The 17,658-nt window shown below is 40.4% G+C and overlaps 2 protein-coding genes across 2 annotated transcripts in view; one reads left to right on the top strand and one right to left on the bottom strand.

Annotated features, from left to right (window-relative positions):
• LOC138977215 (mucin-2-like) overlaps positions 1-16,208 on the top strand; it is a 28,864-nt gene extending 12,656 nt beyond the window's left edge. The window contains exon 7 of the mRNA XM_070350120.1: positions 15,979-16,208. Coding sequence (XP_070206221.1) covers positions 15,979-16,208 — 230 coding nt within the window. The remainder of the gene's footprint in view (positions 1-15,978) is intronic.
• Positions 7,602-17,658, bottom strand: part of LOC138977214 (uncharacterized) — a 30,450-nt gene continuing 20,393 nt past the window's right edge. The window contains exon 8 of the mRNA XM_070350119.1: positions 7,602-16,300. The gene's annotated coding sequence lies outside the window, so the exon portion shown is untranslated. The remainder of the gene's footprint in view (positions 16,301-17,658) is intronic.

Below are 17,658 nucleotides of genomic sequence, written 5' to 3'. Positions count from 1 at the left end.
AGAGCCACTCGCCAAAGGCTCGTGTCTCCCGATGATATTCATCCGCTGGGTCTTGACTGAAATACAAGCCATATAAAAAACCACTCGTGTTGTAACCTATACATAGATTTCCAAAAAATATAATAAAAAATTAAGTCTTCTTTTCGTGCAAGTTGATAATTTCATTCATTTTCTCTCTGTTTTTGGTAAGTTTCTAGTTTCCTGTTGGGCTTCAAATAACGTTATCATCAAACCGAAAACAGATAAATCTAAAGCATATTTGAATGTATCTGACTTGCACACTAAGATGTATCATGTTATTTTGAAGTATTAGTTGGGTGGGTTTTTTTTCAGTGATTCGTGAAGGCCTCTTCACTGGCCTAGACTCCTGATATGGACCGTTTGTGAATGTGTCTATATTTTATTTTTGCTGGATGTCTATCAAAGCTAATTCGCTCTATTAGGCCTAACGGTTAACTTCTTCTTCTTCAGCGTTCAAGATTGTTCTGGTTACGTGTGAGCTCGTTTGCCCATTTGGGTTCCCCAAACTATACTCTAAGAGCATAGTCAGCTTCACTCCGCTTTCGTTGAGTAGGCATGTTGGGTATTTTCGTGTTTCCATAACCCACCGAACTCCGACATGGATTACAGGATCTTTTCCGTGCGCGCTTGGTCGTGTGCTTGCGTGTACACACGAAGGGGGTTAAGTCACAAGCATGTCTGCACATGCGTTGACATGGGAGATCGGAAAAATCTCCACTCTTAACCCACCAGGCGGCAGCGACCGGGATTCGAACTCACAACCTCCCGATTAGGAGGCATACGTCTTACCACTGCGCCCGTCGCCTGATATAATTAAAATGCAAGGCAGTGAAACATCACTCAAAGGAACATTACATGCGGTTTATCTTGCAAAACTTGTAAGCACTACTACTAATGTGTTTATGTATGTGAGTGTGTGTGTGTGATGTGTGTGTGTGTGTGTGTGTGTGTGTGTGTGTGTGTGTGTGTGTGTGTGTGTGTGTGTGTGGGAGTGTGTACGTGTGTAAGTGTGTGTATGTGTGTGTGTGTGTGTATGTGTGTGTGTGTGTCTGTGTGTGTGTGTGAGTGTGTACGTGTGTGTGCGTGGTGGAGATTGCCGATTTGGCCTTTGGAAGCGTGAACTATACTTTGCTTGCGTCAAGGGAAATTACTTCTTATAACACAATTATGCATAACACGGGTTTTGTCCCTTAACCTGTCTCAACATATCGAGAAATCTGCACAGTAAATCAATATTTCTTCTGAAATTGAGGAATTGGTTTAAACAATGTTTTATTAAATCAAACATGGTACAACAATACAACGATAAACAATAGGGACACGAACTCAAGCGAACGCTTATATTACGCGCCCTACGTAGTTACAAATTAACAAAAATATGATGTCGGACAAACATTACTTATAAACTATGGAACTATCCAGGTCAACAGCATGATATGCAGACTTCCTTTTTGTTATATTGGGCAGCCAGGTTACAACAAACCGATTTTGCAAATTGGCAATTGATTCCAAGACATTATTATGAGGTTCTCGGAAGCCAGCTGTGCTGCTTTAAATCAACTGCCAAACCAAAACAGTTTATTGGTCTGACCAGAGCTAAATCAAAATTTTGGCAACAAGTTTTAAAAATATGGATTGAGAACAGATATTTATTTCCTGTTCAAAAAGAAAGTATTCTTGATCAATGTTTGTGGAATAATGCAGATATTATTTTTAGAAAGAATGTGTTGTGTTTTGATAAATGGATTGAAGCCGGTGTGAATTGTGTACGTGATGTATGGATAGACGAAAATATTGTGTCATTTCAACATATTTGTGCCATTGTCGGATATAGCCCCACAAGGCTGTTTGAGTACAACGCTTTGCACACGGCCCTCTGCGCGCGAGCACTGGGGGACAACACAGTTAAAGAAGACGCGGGTGACGAGCATCCTGCGACCTGTTTTCAGGGCATGCTAAATAACCCTTCCCCGAAGAAATTTCGTGCGATATTAACGCAATCCAAAGCCAGTGAACCCTGCGCTGTAAAATTTTGGTCCCACAAATATAACATCTGCATTGACGAAAAGTATTGGGTCCTGGCAAGTGCATGCACAAGCGAAGAAAGAGTAAAGTTACTCCAATGGAAAATTTTACATAATATATATCCCACCAATATTTTATTGCATAAAATGAAGTTAAAAGAAAATAATTTATGTAGTCTTTGTAATGAAATTGATTATATTGAACACTTCTTTTGGAAATGTAGTAATTAAAATGAAATTGTTTTGGGAAAATGTTAGAAGATGTATATTTGTTAATACGGGAGAAAATATTGTATTAACAGAAAAAGATGTTTTGTTTGGTTACTCTCCAGAAGTGCAAACCCCCATAAACAAAATTATTAATCATATTTTGCTCATTTCAAAAATGTGTATCAGTAAGTATAGATATGGTAGACCTATTGATTTGAATGTGATGTTAGGATATGAATTAGCATTGAGATATTTCAGTATTGTGTAAATGTTGAAGGATGAATGAGAATACGTTGTAGACGGATGCTTGATTTTTACATTTAGTCAAGTTTTGACTAAATGTTTTAACATCGAGGGGGGATCAAAACTAGGGTCGTGGTGTATGTGTGTGCGTGCGTGTGTGCGTGCGTGTGTGCGTGCGTGTAGAGCGATTCAGACCAAACTACTGGACCGATCTTTATGAAATTTGACATGAGAGTTCCTGGGTATGATATCCCCGAACGTATGTCTTTGATGACGTCATATCCGGCTTTTCGTGAAAGTTGAGGCGGCACTGTCACGCCCTCATTTTTCAACCAAATTGGTTGAAATTTTGGTCAAGTAATCTTCGACGAAGCCCGGACTTTGGTATTGCATTTCAGCTTGGTGGCTTAAAAATTAATTAATGACTTTGGTCATTAAAAATCGGAAAATTGTAAAAAAAAATAACAATTTATAAAACGATCCAAATTTACGTTTATCTTATTCTCCATTATTTGCTGATTCCAAAAACATATAAATATGTTATATTCGGATTAAAAACAAGCTCTGAAAATTAAATATATAAAAATTATTATCAAAATTAAATTGTCCAAATCAATTTAAAAACACTTTCATCTTATTCCTTGTCGGTTCCTGATTCCAAAAACATATAGATATGATATGTTTGGATTAAAAACACGCTCAGAAAGTTAAAACAAAGAGAGGTACAGAAAAGCGTGCTATCCTTCTTAGCGCAACTACTATCCCGCTCTTCTTGTCAATTTCACTGCCTTTGCCATGAGCGGTGGACTGAAGATGCTACGAGTATACAGTCTTGCTGAAAAATGGCATTGCGTTCAGTTTCATTCTGTGAGTTCGACAGCTACTTGACTAAATATTGTATTTTCGCCTTACGAGACTTGTTTTTTATTAAAAGCCCCACAATGATGTGCTTGGCAAATTAAAAAAAAAAAATCTAGGTCAACAGCATAGTTGAAGCAAACCAAAAAGACCAGGAAACAGCTAGCAGTAGGAAGAGGGGGAGGGTGGAGGTGGGACGAAAGAATGGTAGGTACATATGAAAGACTAGATGAATACCCGCTTCGCCGGGTACGGCTGCGCCGGGAAAAAGTCGAGCCGAATACCCGGCTGCGCCGGGGACCCGGCTTAGCCGGGTGTACGCCGGCTTTGCCGGCGCACCGCACGAAGAAAGGGAGATAAACGCGCAAAACACTGGAGAAGAGTAGTGACCTTCTAAAAATAGTATAACGGGAATATGGATTGAGCGTTGTCGACAGTGACCTTCTAAAAATAGAAACGGGAATATGGATTGACGCCAAACGAAGGAAGGGAGGTAAACGCTGAAAACACTGGAGAAGATAAGGAAGACTTACTGGAAATGGATCCAGAGAAAAACCAAAATCGGTTCAGCGCTGCGCGCTGAGAGCACGTGTTGAATATTCTCATCGACCAGATTGTGTCCGGGGTCTCTCTGAATAAGCCCACCAAATTTGAAACAGATCCATCGAGAACCTTGGCCGCGCATCGCGCACAGACAGACAGACACACAGACAGACACTAGTCGTATATATATATAGATATATATATAACTATAAATGGGAACTTAGGTCTCCCGCTCCAAAAAGGGATTTTAAGGTTCCCAGTAAATATATTGGATATTTATCAATGAAATTGTAAGTAAATCACCACAAATACATACTTTCAAGGTTGATTATTTATTGACAGAAGACTTATTTACAAAAATAAAAAAACTGCAGATATATGATTTGTCATGGTGGCCCTAAGGTTTTTTGAACATATAAGGGGGTTTGGGGTGACCAACCTTAACCCAACCTTAAGTCACCCTTTTGAAAAGGGGGATTTAAGGTCACCAGATATATATAAAAAATGTGTCCAGGCTTAAAAAGAATGTTGTAGCTTTCTGTAGGGAGTTTGGTGGCTAAAATTAATTATCATTTATCATTAGTTAGAAAAGGGGGTTTTACAGAGAAAAACCTGCCTACAAGATTGAAAGTAAGAGCAGCTAATAAACAACTTAGCAAACATTGCTCTAGAATGCCCCTTTAAAGGTACAGATCGGCCCACTTTGATCTAACAGAAAATATATCAAATAATTCATTTTCATTTTTTCATTTCATTTTCATTACTTTATTGGATATTTATCAATGAAAAATTGTAAGTAAATCACCACAAATACATACTTTCAAGGTTGATTATTTATTGACAGAAGACTTTTCATTTCATTTTCATTACTTTATTGGATATTTATCAATGAAATTGTAAGTAAATCACCACAAATACATACTTTCAAGGTTGATTATTTATTGACAGAAGACTTATTTACAAAAATAAAAAAACTGCAGATATATGATTTGTCATGGTGGCCCTAAGGTTTTTTGAACATATAAGGGGGTTTGGGGTGACCATTAAGGTTGGGTTAAGGTTGGTCACTGTCATTGTATGCCTGCATTATTAGTTGTCAGTAATTATTACATGTGCTGATTGTTCTCTTTGCCTGCGCGCGTATAGTATGTTGGTTATGTTTGGTCATAGTATGTTTGTTTATGTTTGGTCGTTATCTTGCCTGTGCGTGTATTGTATGTTTGGTCGCTTTCTTTGCCTGTGCATGTATAGTTTGTTGGTTATGTTTGGTCGGTTTCTTTGCCTGTGCGTGTATAGTATGCTTGGTCGATGTATGTATTGTAAAGCGCTAAGAGTAGACATTTTTCTAGAATAGCGCTATAAAAGTTTGCATTATTATTATTATTATTATTATTATATGTTCAAAAAACCTTAGGGCCACCATGACAAATCATATATCTGCAGTTTTTTTATTTTTGTAAATAAGTCTTCTGTCAATAAATAATCAACCTTGAAAGTATGTATTTGTGGTGATTGCTGGGAAATTCGGGTCGTTTCCTCCCAGTGGAAAGCTAGCAGCAACGGAGTCGCGCTACCCAGGTGTCTGCGTGTTTAGGTGTATTCAGCCACCTGCACTTATGGCAGAATGATCAAGGTCTTTTACGTGCCATTGTGATGACACGGGGGTGGGACATGGCTTCCGTCTCTGGGTCTGCACATAAAGTTGACCCGTGTCCATCCCGGCCCGAATTCGAACCTGCGACCTTCCGATCACAAGTCCAGTGCTCTACGAACTGAGCTACCGGTAATTGTCCAGGTTTAAAATAATGTTAGCTTTCAGTGGTGAGCTTGGTGGCTAAAAATAATTATGTTTCACGGAAGGCAGTATCGTCCCTCCGTTGACATCAATCAACTGATGCAACATTTTGTCATATATCGTTTTGGCTAAATTAGGTGAGTCTGAATTTGTTGCATAAATGATTTTATGTGAACTTGCGAACATAAACCTACCTACAAGATTGAAAGTATGAACCGTTTAGATTTTTAAAACATACCAACAAGAGAGTTTACATTTGTTGTTCACTGCACCCAAAAGAACTTCCTCTATAATGTTTGTATTCTTATTCCTAACATTGCATATTTGTAACATAATTTATGAAATTTTCTTTAACTTTCAAATTGAAACCAATGAAATCTTAACAAGGCCGAAGTGAAGAAGGAAATCATTTGTTATAGGTGAAGAGATATATATGCAGTAATCTACGCCCTTTTAGACGGTCATCCATCCGCATCTTAGCCCCCTCGCTGCTTAACTTGGGTGTTATAACGGGAACAGATCCATGAGACCATGAATAGCCTGGTAATGCTGAAAAAAGTCTTTATTCCAGACAAGAAAAAAAACCGACTGGTATATGATTATGAAACGCATCATTGACAGAATTATGATTGAACTCAACAGTATGTGTTTTTGGACAACCTAATACAGAATAGCCAACTTGCACAATACCCCGCTTCAATAGCTCTCGAGTGTGAAAGAGAAGGAAAGTTCACTTCGCTGCGGGCAAACGTTTTGCTCTCACAAGCACTGGTGTTTTCTGGCTTGTGTGAAATAAATGTTTTAAAAAAAAACTCGATTGCCTTTTCTTTTTGCATGGGCTATGCTTGGGTGCTTTGAACGAACTTTCGAATTATTCTCGCGGCTATCATTGCTGCAGCACACTTTTCACATTGAAAATTCACAATTTTATGAAAATTATGAATTGTCAAGGCGAAGTGTCTGCAAACTCTCACTGAGCTATCCGGACATGCCCCCATTTTGCGGCAGATCTCGCAAGGCCATGAAAGTTATGGCAGATTTATCGCGCGATTTGGCGGTGCAGGCCGATAGTGCAAGTCGCCTATTGTCATAAAAGGGAAAAGGGGGCTTTAAAGCAACAATCGGATGACTTAGATACACGATAAAGTGCTGTTCACATGGAAGACTTGCAACCAACTTGTGACCAACTTTCAAGCGATTTTAGTCGGCGGCAAGTCAAATCAAAATCTCTGCCCATGTGAACAGCACAACCTCGCAAACTAGGGATGACTCGGTCCTGTCCGGATAATATTCAGTACGTTTAAACCCGACGGGATGAAACTTATCATGGATCACCTTTAGACACCCTATTACAATTTACATGTATTGAGAAAATATGGTAATTATTGTTGTTGTTTTATTTTTCTGTCATTTGTGTGGTAGCACTGTTAATGTCACTGGAATTTCAAATGCAAGCATTAATTGTTTGTTTGTTTGCTTAACGCCCAGCCGACCACGAAGGGCCATATCAGGGCGGTGCTGCTTTGACATATAACGTGCGCCACACACAAGACAGAAGTCGCAGCACAGGCTTCATGTCTCACCCAGTCACATTATTCTGACACCGGACCAACCAGTCCTAGCACTAACCCCATAATGCCAGACGCCAGGCGGAGCAGCCACTAGATTGCCAATTTTAAAGTCTTAGGTATGACCCGGCCGGGGTTTGAACCCACGACTTCCCGATCACGGGGCGGACGCCTTACCACTAGGCTAACCGTGCTGGTCAAGCATTAATAAATTTACAGTAACAAAACTAACATGCAACACAATCTATGTTCGCAGTCAGAAACATGCAACACAATCTATGTTCACAGTCAGAAACATGCAACACAATCTATGTTCACAGTCAGAAACATGCAACAAAGTTGTACAAATATTTATCATTTTATTGACACTCAAGGAAACTTTAGAATGTTCATTTAAAGAACTCAAACAATTGTAACTGTAGCTTAAAGAAATTAACAATAACTACAAGAAGAGCAAACGCTCGATCGAGTCACTTTCGCAGTTCTGAATATTATATGAGGCATCAGATGGACAGGAAGAAATTGCTATTCACAACACAATGAGTCACGTTCACAAAAAATTTGAGCCCGGTCACTTTTATAGTTTCCGAGAAAAGCCCAACGTTAAGTTGTGTGTTGCCGAACAGAAAAGGCTAGTTATCTCCCTTGTTTTTCTGATAACGTTCGTAAAAGGCTACAGATGTAAATACTTTGATGTAAAGAATAATCCTACAAAGTTTCAATCACATCCGATGAACTTTGTCAAAGATATAAAATGTCTAATTTTTCCTTTGACGCTGACCTGTGACCTTGAAAAAGGTCAAAGGTCAACGAAACCATCGTTAAAGTGTAGAGGTCATTGGAGGTCACGACTAAACAAAATATGAGCCCGATCGCTTTGATAGTTTCCGAGAAAAGTCCAACGTTAAGGTGGTGTCTACGGCCGGCCGGCCGGCCGGACAGACTAACACTGACCGATTACATTTGTTTTGTTTGTTTGTTTGTTTATTTGTTGCTTAACGTCCAGCCGACTACGCAGAGCCATATCAGGACGAGGAAGGGGGGGATGAAGGGGGCCACTTGTCAAGCGATTCCTGTTTACAAATGCACTAACCCATTACTTGTGTCCCAGCAGGCTTTAGTAAAACTAAATTAATACCTACTGGAAGATTACCAGTTTCCAGTATGTTAAAATAGGCTTAACCTATCTACTGCTGGACTTACATCAGAACACTAACAGATTAAACTATACATGAATCGCGAGACAAGCGGCAAGAGAAGAGATTTTTGGAAAAAATACAGGTGAATGAGCAAGAAGGCAGAAAAAAGAAAAGAATTCATGAAGAAAAAGAGAGCATGACAGGAAAGAGGAACCAAAAATCTACCTACAGTCGAACCCACTTAAAACGAACACGCTAGTTACGAATTTTGACTTATAACGTATTAGTTTTAAGTTCCCAACTGAATACCTCTTTCTTCATGCTTAAAAAAAATGCTTAAAACGAATTCTTTATAACGAATTTATGCTTATAACGAGCACTTTTTGGATTCCCAAGCATGCATAATGTCTGTAATTTACTCACGCTTATGACGAAATCTTTAAACTCGTCCCGAGATCGACATATCATGGGAATTTGAGAAGTTTGAATACATGTGTCAAAGTCTTCCCTTGCGTCGACTGCTTGAACCATTGCTCAACCGATCACTGAATAAAGTTAAACTGATTACACTGTACTCACAAAACAATTTCAAATTTAGAATCAAAGTGATTGATAGCTCAGACACTGAACATGAATGACTGACTGACGTTTATTTCCTTCGCGAATACCAAATACGAAACATCAATGTTTAGAACGGAAGCCATTGCCAAAAAATATAGATGCCAGAGTGGTTTCCCTTGGACAAGGGAAACCACACTCTCAACGTTTGCGTTCGCCGGTTCGCGATAGTTTATCAGTCAGTCAGTGCTTTCGATTTGGATTTGAACATCATGTTGCAACAAAAAAAACTAAACTAAATTGGCCAAGGTTTGCTACCCGTCGCCAAGGTAAGTGATTCCGGACAAATGATAGGAACACCGCGAATGTGGACAGTGTCAGTGTGTGCGTGTGTGTGACCAAAAACGTAACAACTGGATGAAACATCTGTGTGCTCACTCTCACTCAAACTCAACAATCATCACTCAACATGAGACACACATGAACATGTAACTGAATATGTCACTTTATTGTCTAAACGTGAAGCAGCATGAAAGTTGCGAAAGAAACAAATTGAAACACCATAAAATGTACAAGACTTAAAAAGGGGGGCCCGGTAGCTCAGTTGGTAGAGCACTGGACTTGTGATCGAAAGGTCGCAGGTTCGAATTCGGGCCGGGACGGACACGGGTCAACTTTATGTGCAGACCCAGAGACGGAAGCCATGTCCCACCCCCGTGTCATCACAATGGCACGTAAAAGACCTTGGTCATTCTGCCATAAGTGCAGGTGGCTGAATACACTTAAACACGCAGACACTTGGGTAGCGCGACTCTGTTGCTGCTAGCTTTCCACTGGGAGGAAGCGACCCGAATTTCCCAGCGATGGGACAATAAAGTAATGAAAATGAAAATGAAAATGAAAATGAAAAAAAAAATTAAAAAAAAAAATAAAATCAATCAATTTTCTTAATACGAATTTTGGTTAAGACGAACTTTTTTCCCGATCCCCAGTGATTCGTCTTAAGCGAGTTCGACTGTAACAGCAAACTAGAAAGCTCCTGCGGTTCCAAAAACAGAAGGGGCCTTTAATTTCATAACCGCAGTGCCCCACTGCGGGAGATAAACGAAGTGAAGAAAAATTGAGAAACAATAAGTTAATAACCCAAACGATTTTGCACAGAAATACATATATACACAAAAGCAAGCAATATTAAGACATATGGCGTATAAAAGACGACATATATAAAATCAATACTGTGAGGAAATCTAAACAAGATACTAAATAGTAGTTTTTGACATTCATAAAAAAGCATGCTATTCATACCTGTCAAGTCCTACGCATTCTGCGTAATTCTTACGGTTTTTCGGTGTTTTTTGGGTCCTACGTCGTATACCTCAAACCATACGCATTTTCAGCCTTTTTTTTTTATTTATTTTTTTTAAAAAAATTTTATTTATTTATTTTAAATTTTTTTTGCTGGCATGGACTGCCGTTCATTCATTTCTGAGGAGGAGCTTGCACCAGCAACACAACAGAAGTTCTGGCATGATGTGCGCCAGTTCTACGTGGCCTGTGTGAGGAAAATGTTGAATAAATTTCCATTTGGCAGTGAAACCCTGCAACACCTTTAAGTGCTGGATCACAGTCTGGGAGCTGACACACTGACTGCCTTCTTGCAGGTCAAAATTAACTCTGATGCATGCTGCCATGATTTTAAGGTGACTGGCAGCATGATTGACAAAGCAAAGATTTACACAGATTTCTTTCTTTCTTTCTTTATTTGGTGTTTTAAACGTCGTTTTCAACCACGAAGGTTATATCGCGACAGGGGAAAGGGGGGAGATGGGATAGGGGAAAGGGGGGAGATGGGATAGAGCCACTTGTTAAGTGTTTCTTGTTCACAAAAGCACTAATCAAAAAATTGCTCCAGGGGCTTGCAACGTAGTACAATATATGACCTCACTGGGAGAATGCAAGTTTCCAGTACAAAAGACTAAACATTTCTTACATACTGCTTGACTAAAATCTTTACAAACATTGACTATATTCTATACAAGAACCACTTAACAAGGGTAAAAGGAGGAACAGAATCCGTTAGTCGCCTCTTACGACATGCGGGGTGCAGAGAAATAAGGATGTGGAAAAGAAGACTTTTGGTAAGTGAAATAAAGGTGATGGGTCCAGTCAGGTAGAAATAAGACAACAAGAAAAGAATTGGAAAACTGCAGGGAATAGTGTGTTCTTGGAAGGAAATATAGGTGAAAGGACTGGTAAGGCAGAAATAAGACAAAAGAAGAGAAGTAAAGGGGTGGGGTAGCTTGGTAAAAACACTCCCGCCGCGTGAAGGCGACCCCATGGGAGCATTTGCACAGATGAATACAACTAAGAACACAAGTGACAAGTGACAACAAAAATGAACGAACAAGAGTGCAGTGTAAATGTATTACATGTAGTGGTAAATAAAGAGCAGTTTGTGCAGAAAGGAATTTATGTGTTTTACTTTTAGTTTGCGAAAAACAATCTGATTGGTTTAGTGTGTATGCGTGAGAAGTTGAATTTGTGTGTTTAACCACATCCTGATCCACGCATTAACTATGGTTTTTGATCCCCAACTATGGTTTCTTATGCCATTTACTATGGTCAGAGGCCAAAAGTACTTGACAGGTATGTGCAATTGCAGAAAATATTCATAGAATTAAAAGGCATACAATCGCAAATGTTCTGTATCCTTGTTCGTGAATGTCTGCGAGCATGAGAACCGTCCGGTCCCTCGCTTTACTCTGTCCCTTGACTAATTACTGTCTCACAGTCACAGTCCCTTTCTTTGACTTAGTCTCTCAACCTCTCTCTGATTTGATTCGTTGATATTTGATAACTTGATTTAACATAGAATGGCTCTGTGTGCGTAATTTTAACCATTACTTAAACCAATGTTCACTTTGAGTAGCTGAGACGTGAACTGCATATACCGTAAACAACACACACTAGGGGTAACCAGCCAGGAAAATTCAGTAGCAGTCAGACTGTTGTGCTTGCGACCAAAGCCTACGGACAACTGAATATCACACGCACTGAAAAATGTGATGTCTCCTTCACAGTCTAACACACACACACATACCGTAAAATCCCTAGAATAGGCCCACCCCCCCTGTGCACAGATTTAGGGCAAAATTGGGGGGTGGGCGTTTGCTAGGGATAGACCCCTTTGCACAAAGTAAGTTTTGTGCTCAATCGTGTAATTGAGTGAATACAAACCCCGAAAGCATGTAAGTTAGGTCGTGTGAGTAGAAGTGAAGGAAAAAAGAAAGAAAAATTACTTTGAGGCAAAGAAGGCCAACCGAGAGAGAGAGAGAGAGAGAGAGAGAGAGAGAGAGAGAGAGAGAGAGAGAGAGAGAGAGAGAGAGAGAAAAGGACTGGCTCTTCTGAAAACAACCCAAGCATAGTCATTTATATAAATTTATAAAGTAAAAAGAAAATCACCAGACCTTTGCAAGGACAAACAATAACAACACAATTCCGGGAAAAAGAAACTTGATGAAATGTCGAAATGTCAACACCAATGAAGCCCTTTCTTTCTGTACAAGGAAGAAATTACACGATCGTCTTTGGAAATGAAACGTTAACTGAACTTGGATTTTGTCTTCAAAAGGCCCAATCTTTCTGAGAAAGAAAAACCCACAAACTTAGGGAAAAAAAGAGAAGAGAAACTCAAAAAAACATGAACGATGGGTGGGAGTGAGGAGAGGGGACAAAGAATAAGAAAAAAGGAAAGAAACACGAAAAGGTAAAGAAGGGGAAAAAGATGACTTTTAGAACAGGCTGCACAAATCCTAGTGAAAGTGAGCCTATAGTCTCTTTGAAAAAAGCAGGGTGGGCGTTTGCTAGGTAGTTACCCCTGTGCACAACTTTTGGCCCAAAGTGGGGGGTGGGCGTTTGCTAGATGGTGGGCTTATGCTAGGGATTTTACGGTAATATATCCTTACAAACTTGTATGTATACTTGTGCCCATACACACCTATACTGTAATAGTCATATCCTTACAAACTTGTACATTCTTGCGACTGTACATATATACCGTATTTGACGGACTACAAGACGCGACTTTTTTTCAAAAAAAATCGCATTGCGGCTTATAAAAAGATGCGGCTAAAACGTTACCTAAACTTGAATAGCATTCACCTAATGGAAGTCGCCGCGGATTTTCATTTCGCTCGATTAGCGATTACCGGTACTTTATTAGCTCTCTACTCAAGACTCGGCCCTTTTCTCTTTCTTTCGCGAATCTTCGTTTGTCAACAAGTCGTCGTGACAAGATACCGTACAGAGAAACATTGGATGTATCAGGATCTCGCGCGTGCGCGAGATTTCGTTTTTTTGTGTCTTGCGATAGTTGGAGGAGCGAGAGCCGCCATGTTGTGTTTTCGTCCGCTCGAAATGTGCGCAAAAGTTGTAAATCATCCCAAAAAAGCTTATTCCGGGCGGGACTACATGTGTGTGTTGGTTACAAATTGTGTGTGTGATATTTTTCTTCAAACTTTTTCACTTTTCTTTTTTGTTTCACTTGTTTATTCTCCGAGCCGATTTTGCCAAATACTGTAATTTTTGTTTGCCTGGTTGTTTTGATTGATTGACACGATCTGATTATTTTTTTTTCGACGGCGGCTAATATAGTGACGTGGCCTATACGTGGCTCGTCCCAATTTTTTTGTTAAAAGTCGGGGGTGCGGCTTATAAAACGGTGCGTCTTGTAATCCGTCAAATACGGTACACATATAATTATACACAAACTTGTACATATTTGTGACTATATACTCATAATATCATATCCTCACAAACTTGACCATTGGTCCGGACGTTTGTCCCATTCACTTATCCATGAAATGAATGCGAGCTTCTGGATATATGGCCAATGAAAATTCTTCAAAAGGTTTCAAACATTGAGCCCTGGTTTTTCTGAGTGTTGTTCGCTCATTGAACACTTTGGTTTTAACCAACTTCACCAATTTGTCTTTGGAGAAATGTCTTCCAGAAAAAATAGTGTGCAATTGTAAAAAGTTCAGTACACAATCTTTACCTGGCAATTTACCCTTTGTGCCTGTCCCTTTAGCAGTAAAAAAAGACTTGAAAATAAGAGGAAACTGATTCAGTGTCAGCAGATGTCCAAACAACATAGTCTCTTTTCTTTTTCAATGAACCCTGAGCAGAAGAGGGCTGAGCACCAGTCTGACTAGAGTCCTGAGCAACAGTCTGACTAGAGTCCTGAGCAGAAGAGGGCTGAGCACTAGTCTGACTAGAGTCCTGAGCAGAAGAGTCCTGAGCACCAGTCTGACTAGAGTCCTAAGCACCAGTCTGACTAGAGTCCTGAGCACCAGTCTGACTAGAGTCCTGAGCAACAGTCTGACTAGAGTCCTGAGCACCAGTCTGACTAGAGTCCTGAGCAACAGTCTGACTAGAGTCCTGAGCAACAGTCTGACTTTCTTTCTTTATTTGGTGTTTAATGTCGTTTTCAACCACGAAGGTTATATCGTGACGAGGGAAAGGGGAGATAGAGATGGAATAGGGGAAAGGGGGGAGATGGGATAGAGCCACTTGTTAAGTGTTTCTTGTTCACAAAAGCACTAATCAAAAAATTGCTCCAGGGGCTTGCAACGTAGTACAATATATGACCTTACTGGGAGAATGCAAGTTTCCAGTACAAAGGACTAAACATTTCTTACATACTGCTTGACTAAAATCTTTACAAACATTGACTATATTCTATACAAGAACCACTTAACAAGGGTTAAAGGAGAAACAGAATCCGTTAGTCGCCTCATACGACATGCGGGGTGCAGAGAAATAAGGATGTGGAAAAGAAGACTTTTGGTAAGTGAAATAAAGGTGATGGATCCAGTCAGGTAGAAATAAGACAACAAGAAAAGAATTGGAAAACTGCAGGGAATAGTAGGGAGAGTTTCCTTGGAAGGAAATATAGGTGAAAGGACTGGTAAGGCAGAAATAAGACAAAAGAAGAGAAGAAACAGAACCGTTAGTCGCCTCTTACGACATGCTGGGTAGCATCGGGTAAATTCTTTCTGGTCCCAACCAATATGGGACTCCCCCTAACCCGCGGGGGGTACCAGTCTGACTAGAGTCCTGAGCAGAAGAGGGCTGAGCACCAGTCTGACTAGAGTCCTGAGCCCTTCTTACTGAAAAAAACCATGACACCCTCCACACATCACACGTTTTTCAACTCCCTGGTTGCGCTCACATATGAACTTGCCTTCTTTTGGCAGCGTCCGATTTGTGTCCAAAATTCCGTCTTTGCGAATAGCTGCAAAAGCACTATCCCGTTCTTGTCCACAGGGAAGTTTTAATGCAGCTTGAACTGCTTCTTTTTTTCTTTATTTGGTGTTTAATGTCGTTTTCAACCATTCAAGGTTATATCGCGACGGGGAAAGGGGGGAGATGGGATAGGGGAAAGGGGGGAGATGGGATAGAGCCACTTGTTGTTTCTTGTTCACAAAAGCACTAATCAAAAAATTGCTCCAGGGGCTTGCAACGTAGTACAATATATGACCTTACTAGGAGAATGCAAGTTTCCAGTACAAAGGACTTAACATTTCTTATTTACTGCTTGACTAAAATCTTTACAAACATTGACTATATTCTATACAAGAAACACTTAACAAGGGTAAAAGGAGAAACAGAATCCGTTAGTCGCCTCTTACGACATGCGGGGGGCAAAGAAATAAGGATGTGGAAAAGAAGACTTTTGGTAAGTGAAATAAAGGTGATGGATCCAGTCAGGTAGAAATAAGACAACAAGAAAGGAATCGGAAATCTGCAGGGAATAGTAGGGAGAGTTTTCTTGGAAGGAAATATAGGTGAAAGGACTGGTAAGGCAGAAATAAGACAAAAGAAGAGAAGTAAAGGGGTGGGGTAGCTTAGTGGAAACACTCCCGCCGCGTGAAGGCGACCCCATGGGAGCAACTGCTTCTTCATCAGAATGTTTACGTAGTAAATGTCTTCTCAGATGGCTGTCAAAATCTCCACAGTAAACACAGATTTCCCTGAAGAAGTTCACTTCGAAGTAGAAGTTGCTCCTTTTTCACTGACTGTTGAAGTAGAAGTTGCTCCTTTTTCACTGACTGTTGAAGTAGAAGTTGCTCCTTTTTCACCGGCTGTTGAAGTAGAAGTTGCTCCTTTTTCACCGACTGTTGAAGTTGCTCCTTTTTCACCGACTGTTGAAGTGGAAGTTGCTCGATCCTTTCCCACCAACTGTTGAAGTATAAGTTGGTCCTTTTTCACCGACTGTTAAAGTAGAAGTTGCTCCTTTCCCATCGACTGTTGGAGTAGAAGTTGCTCCTTTCCCACCGACTGTTGAACAGAACACAACATTGATGTAAAAAAAAGATATAGAAGGGATCCGAGTCCCTTCGAAAGATTATGCCAATATGTATGAGTCCCTTCGAAAGATTATGCCAATATGTATGTGCATGCTGGGTATCTGCTTTGACCAGTCTAATCGTACCGTGAAGCAGGATCTTTTTCACATGCATATATATGATGCACACGTCGAGAATAGGCACGAAGAGTCTTACATAAGTCGACCCTGGATAGACTGAAACATCATCCACCCTACTTTCGAAGGGACTCAAACCCTTAACTTAACTTTGTTTGCTCACCGCCCAGTCCACCCTTCGGTTATCTCAGGGCAGTGCTGCTTTGACATTTAATGTGCGCCACACACAAGACAGATGTCGCAGCACAGGCTTCATCTCACCCAGTCACATTATTCTGACACCGGGCTAACCAGTGGACTCAAACCCAGCCAGGCATGTACTATGTAGAGCAGCAAAATGTCGCCTAGACGACAATTTGCCGCAACAATGAACATAATTATGCTGACTTTGTCACAGAATAAGGCTGTCGGTTGAACTTTGAAGGCTGTTGGTATTTATTCATGCATAGTGTGTGTTATTCTTTTTTAAAAACCGTTATGGTTTTATTTTCAAGATGGGTGCATATAAATGAGCAACTGATTGTCTGGCTATCTGACTGACTAGAAGAAGAAGAAAACAAGCATTGTCCGAGTGTGCGGGCAATATACCACCACCTGCTGCATAGATTTTCTCCATTTATTCCCTAACATTTAAAATTAAAAAGTCAATAATGAAAATAAGAAACACATACAGACAGTTTGAGCTATCAGTAAACTGCCGTGGGATGTTTGTTTGTTTGTTTGTTCGTTCATGGGCTGAAACTCCCCCGGCTTTTTATTTACGTGTATGACCGTTTTTACCCCGCCATTTAGGCAGCCATACGCCGCTTTCGGAGGAAGCATGCTGGGTATTTTCGTGTTTCTATAACCCACCGAACTCTGACATGGATTACAGGATCTTTTTCGTGCGCACATGGTCTTGTGCTTGCGTGTACACACGGGGGTGTTCGGACACCGAGGAGAGTCTGCACACAAAGTTGACTCTGAGAAATAAATCTCTCGCCGAACGTGGGGACGAACTTACGCTGACAGCGGCCAACTGGATACAAATCCAGCGCGCTACCGACTGAGCTACATCCCCGCCCCACTGCCGTGGGATAACATAGGATAGCCAAGCCCCATCTTTGAGAAAATTGATAGCAATCACGAGCCGTCACTTACGCAAATTACGCTATTTATGCACTTGGTATTCGGTCCTGGAACTGGTACTACAAGAAATATATCACAGTCGGAT

The sequence above is a fragment of the Littorina saxatilis genome, linkage group LG9, assembly GCF_037325665.1.
Source record: "Littorina saxatilis isolate snail1 linkage group LG9, US_GU_Lsax_2.0, whole genome shotgun sequence".
Lineage (NCBI taxonomy): Eukaryota > Metazoa > Mollusca > Gastropoda > Littorinimorpha > Littorinidae > Littorina > Littorina saxatilis.
This window is presented reverse-complemented; position numbering and strand designations above follow the sequence as displayed.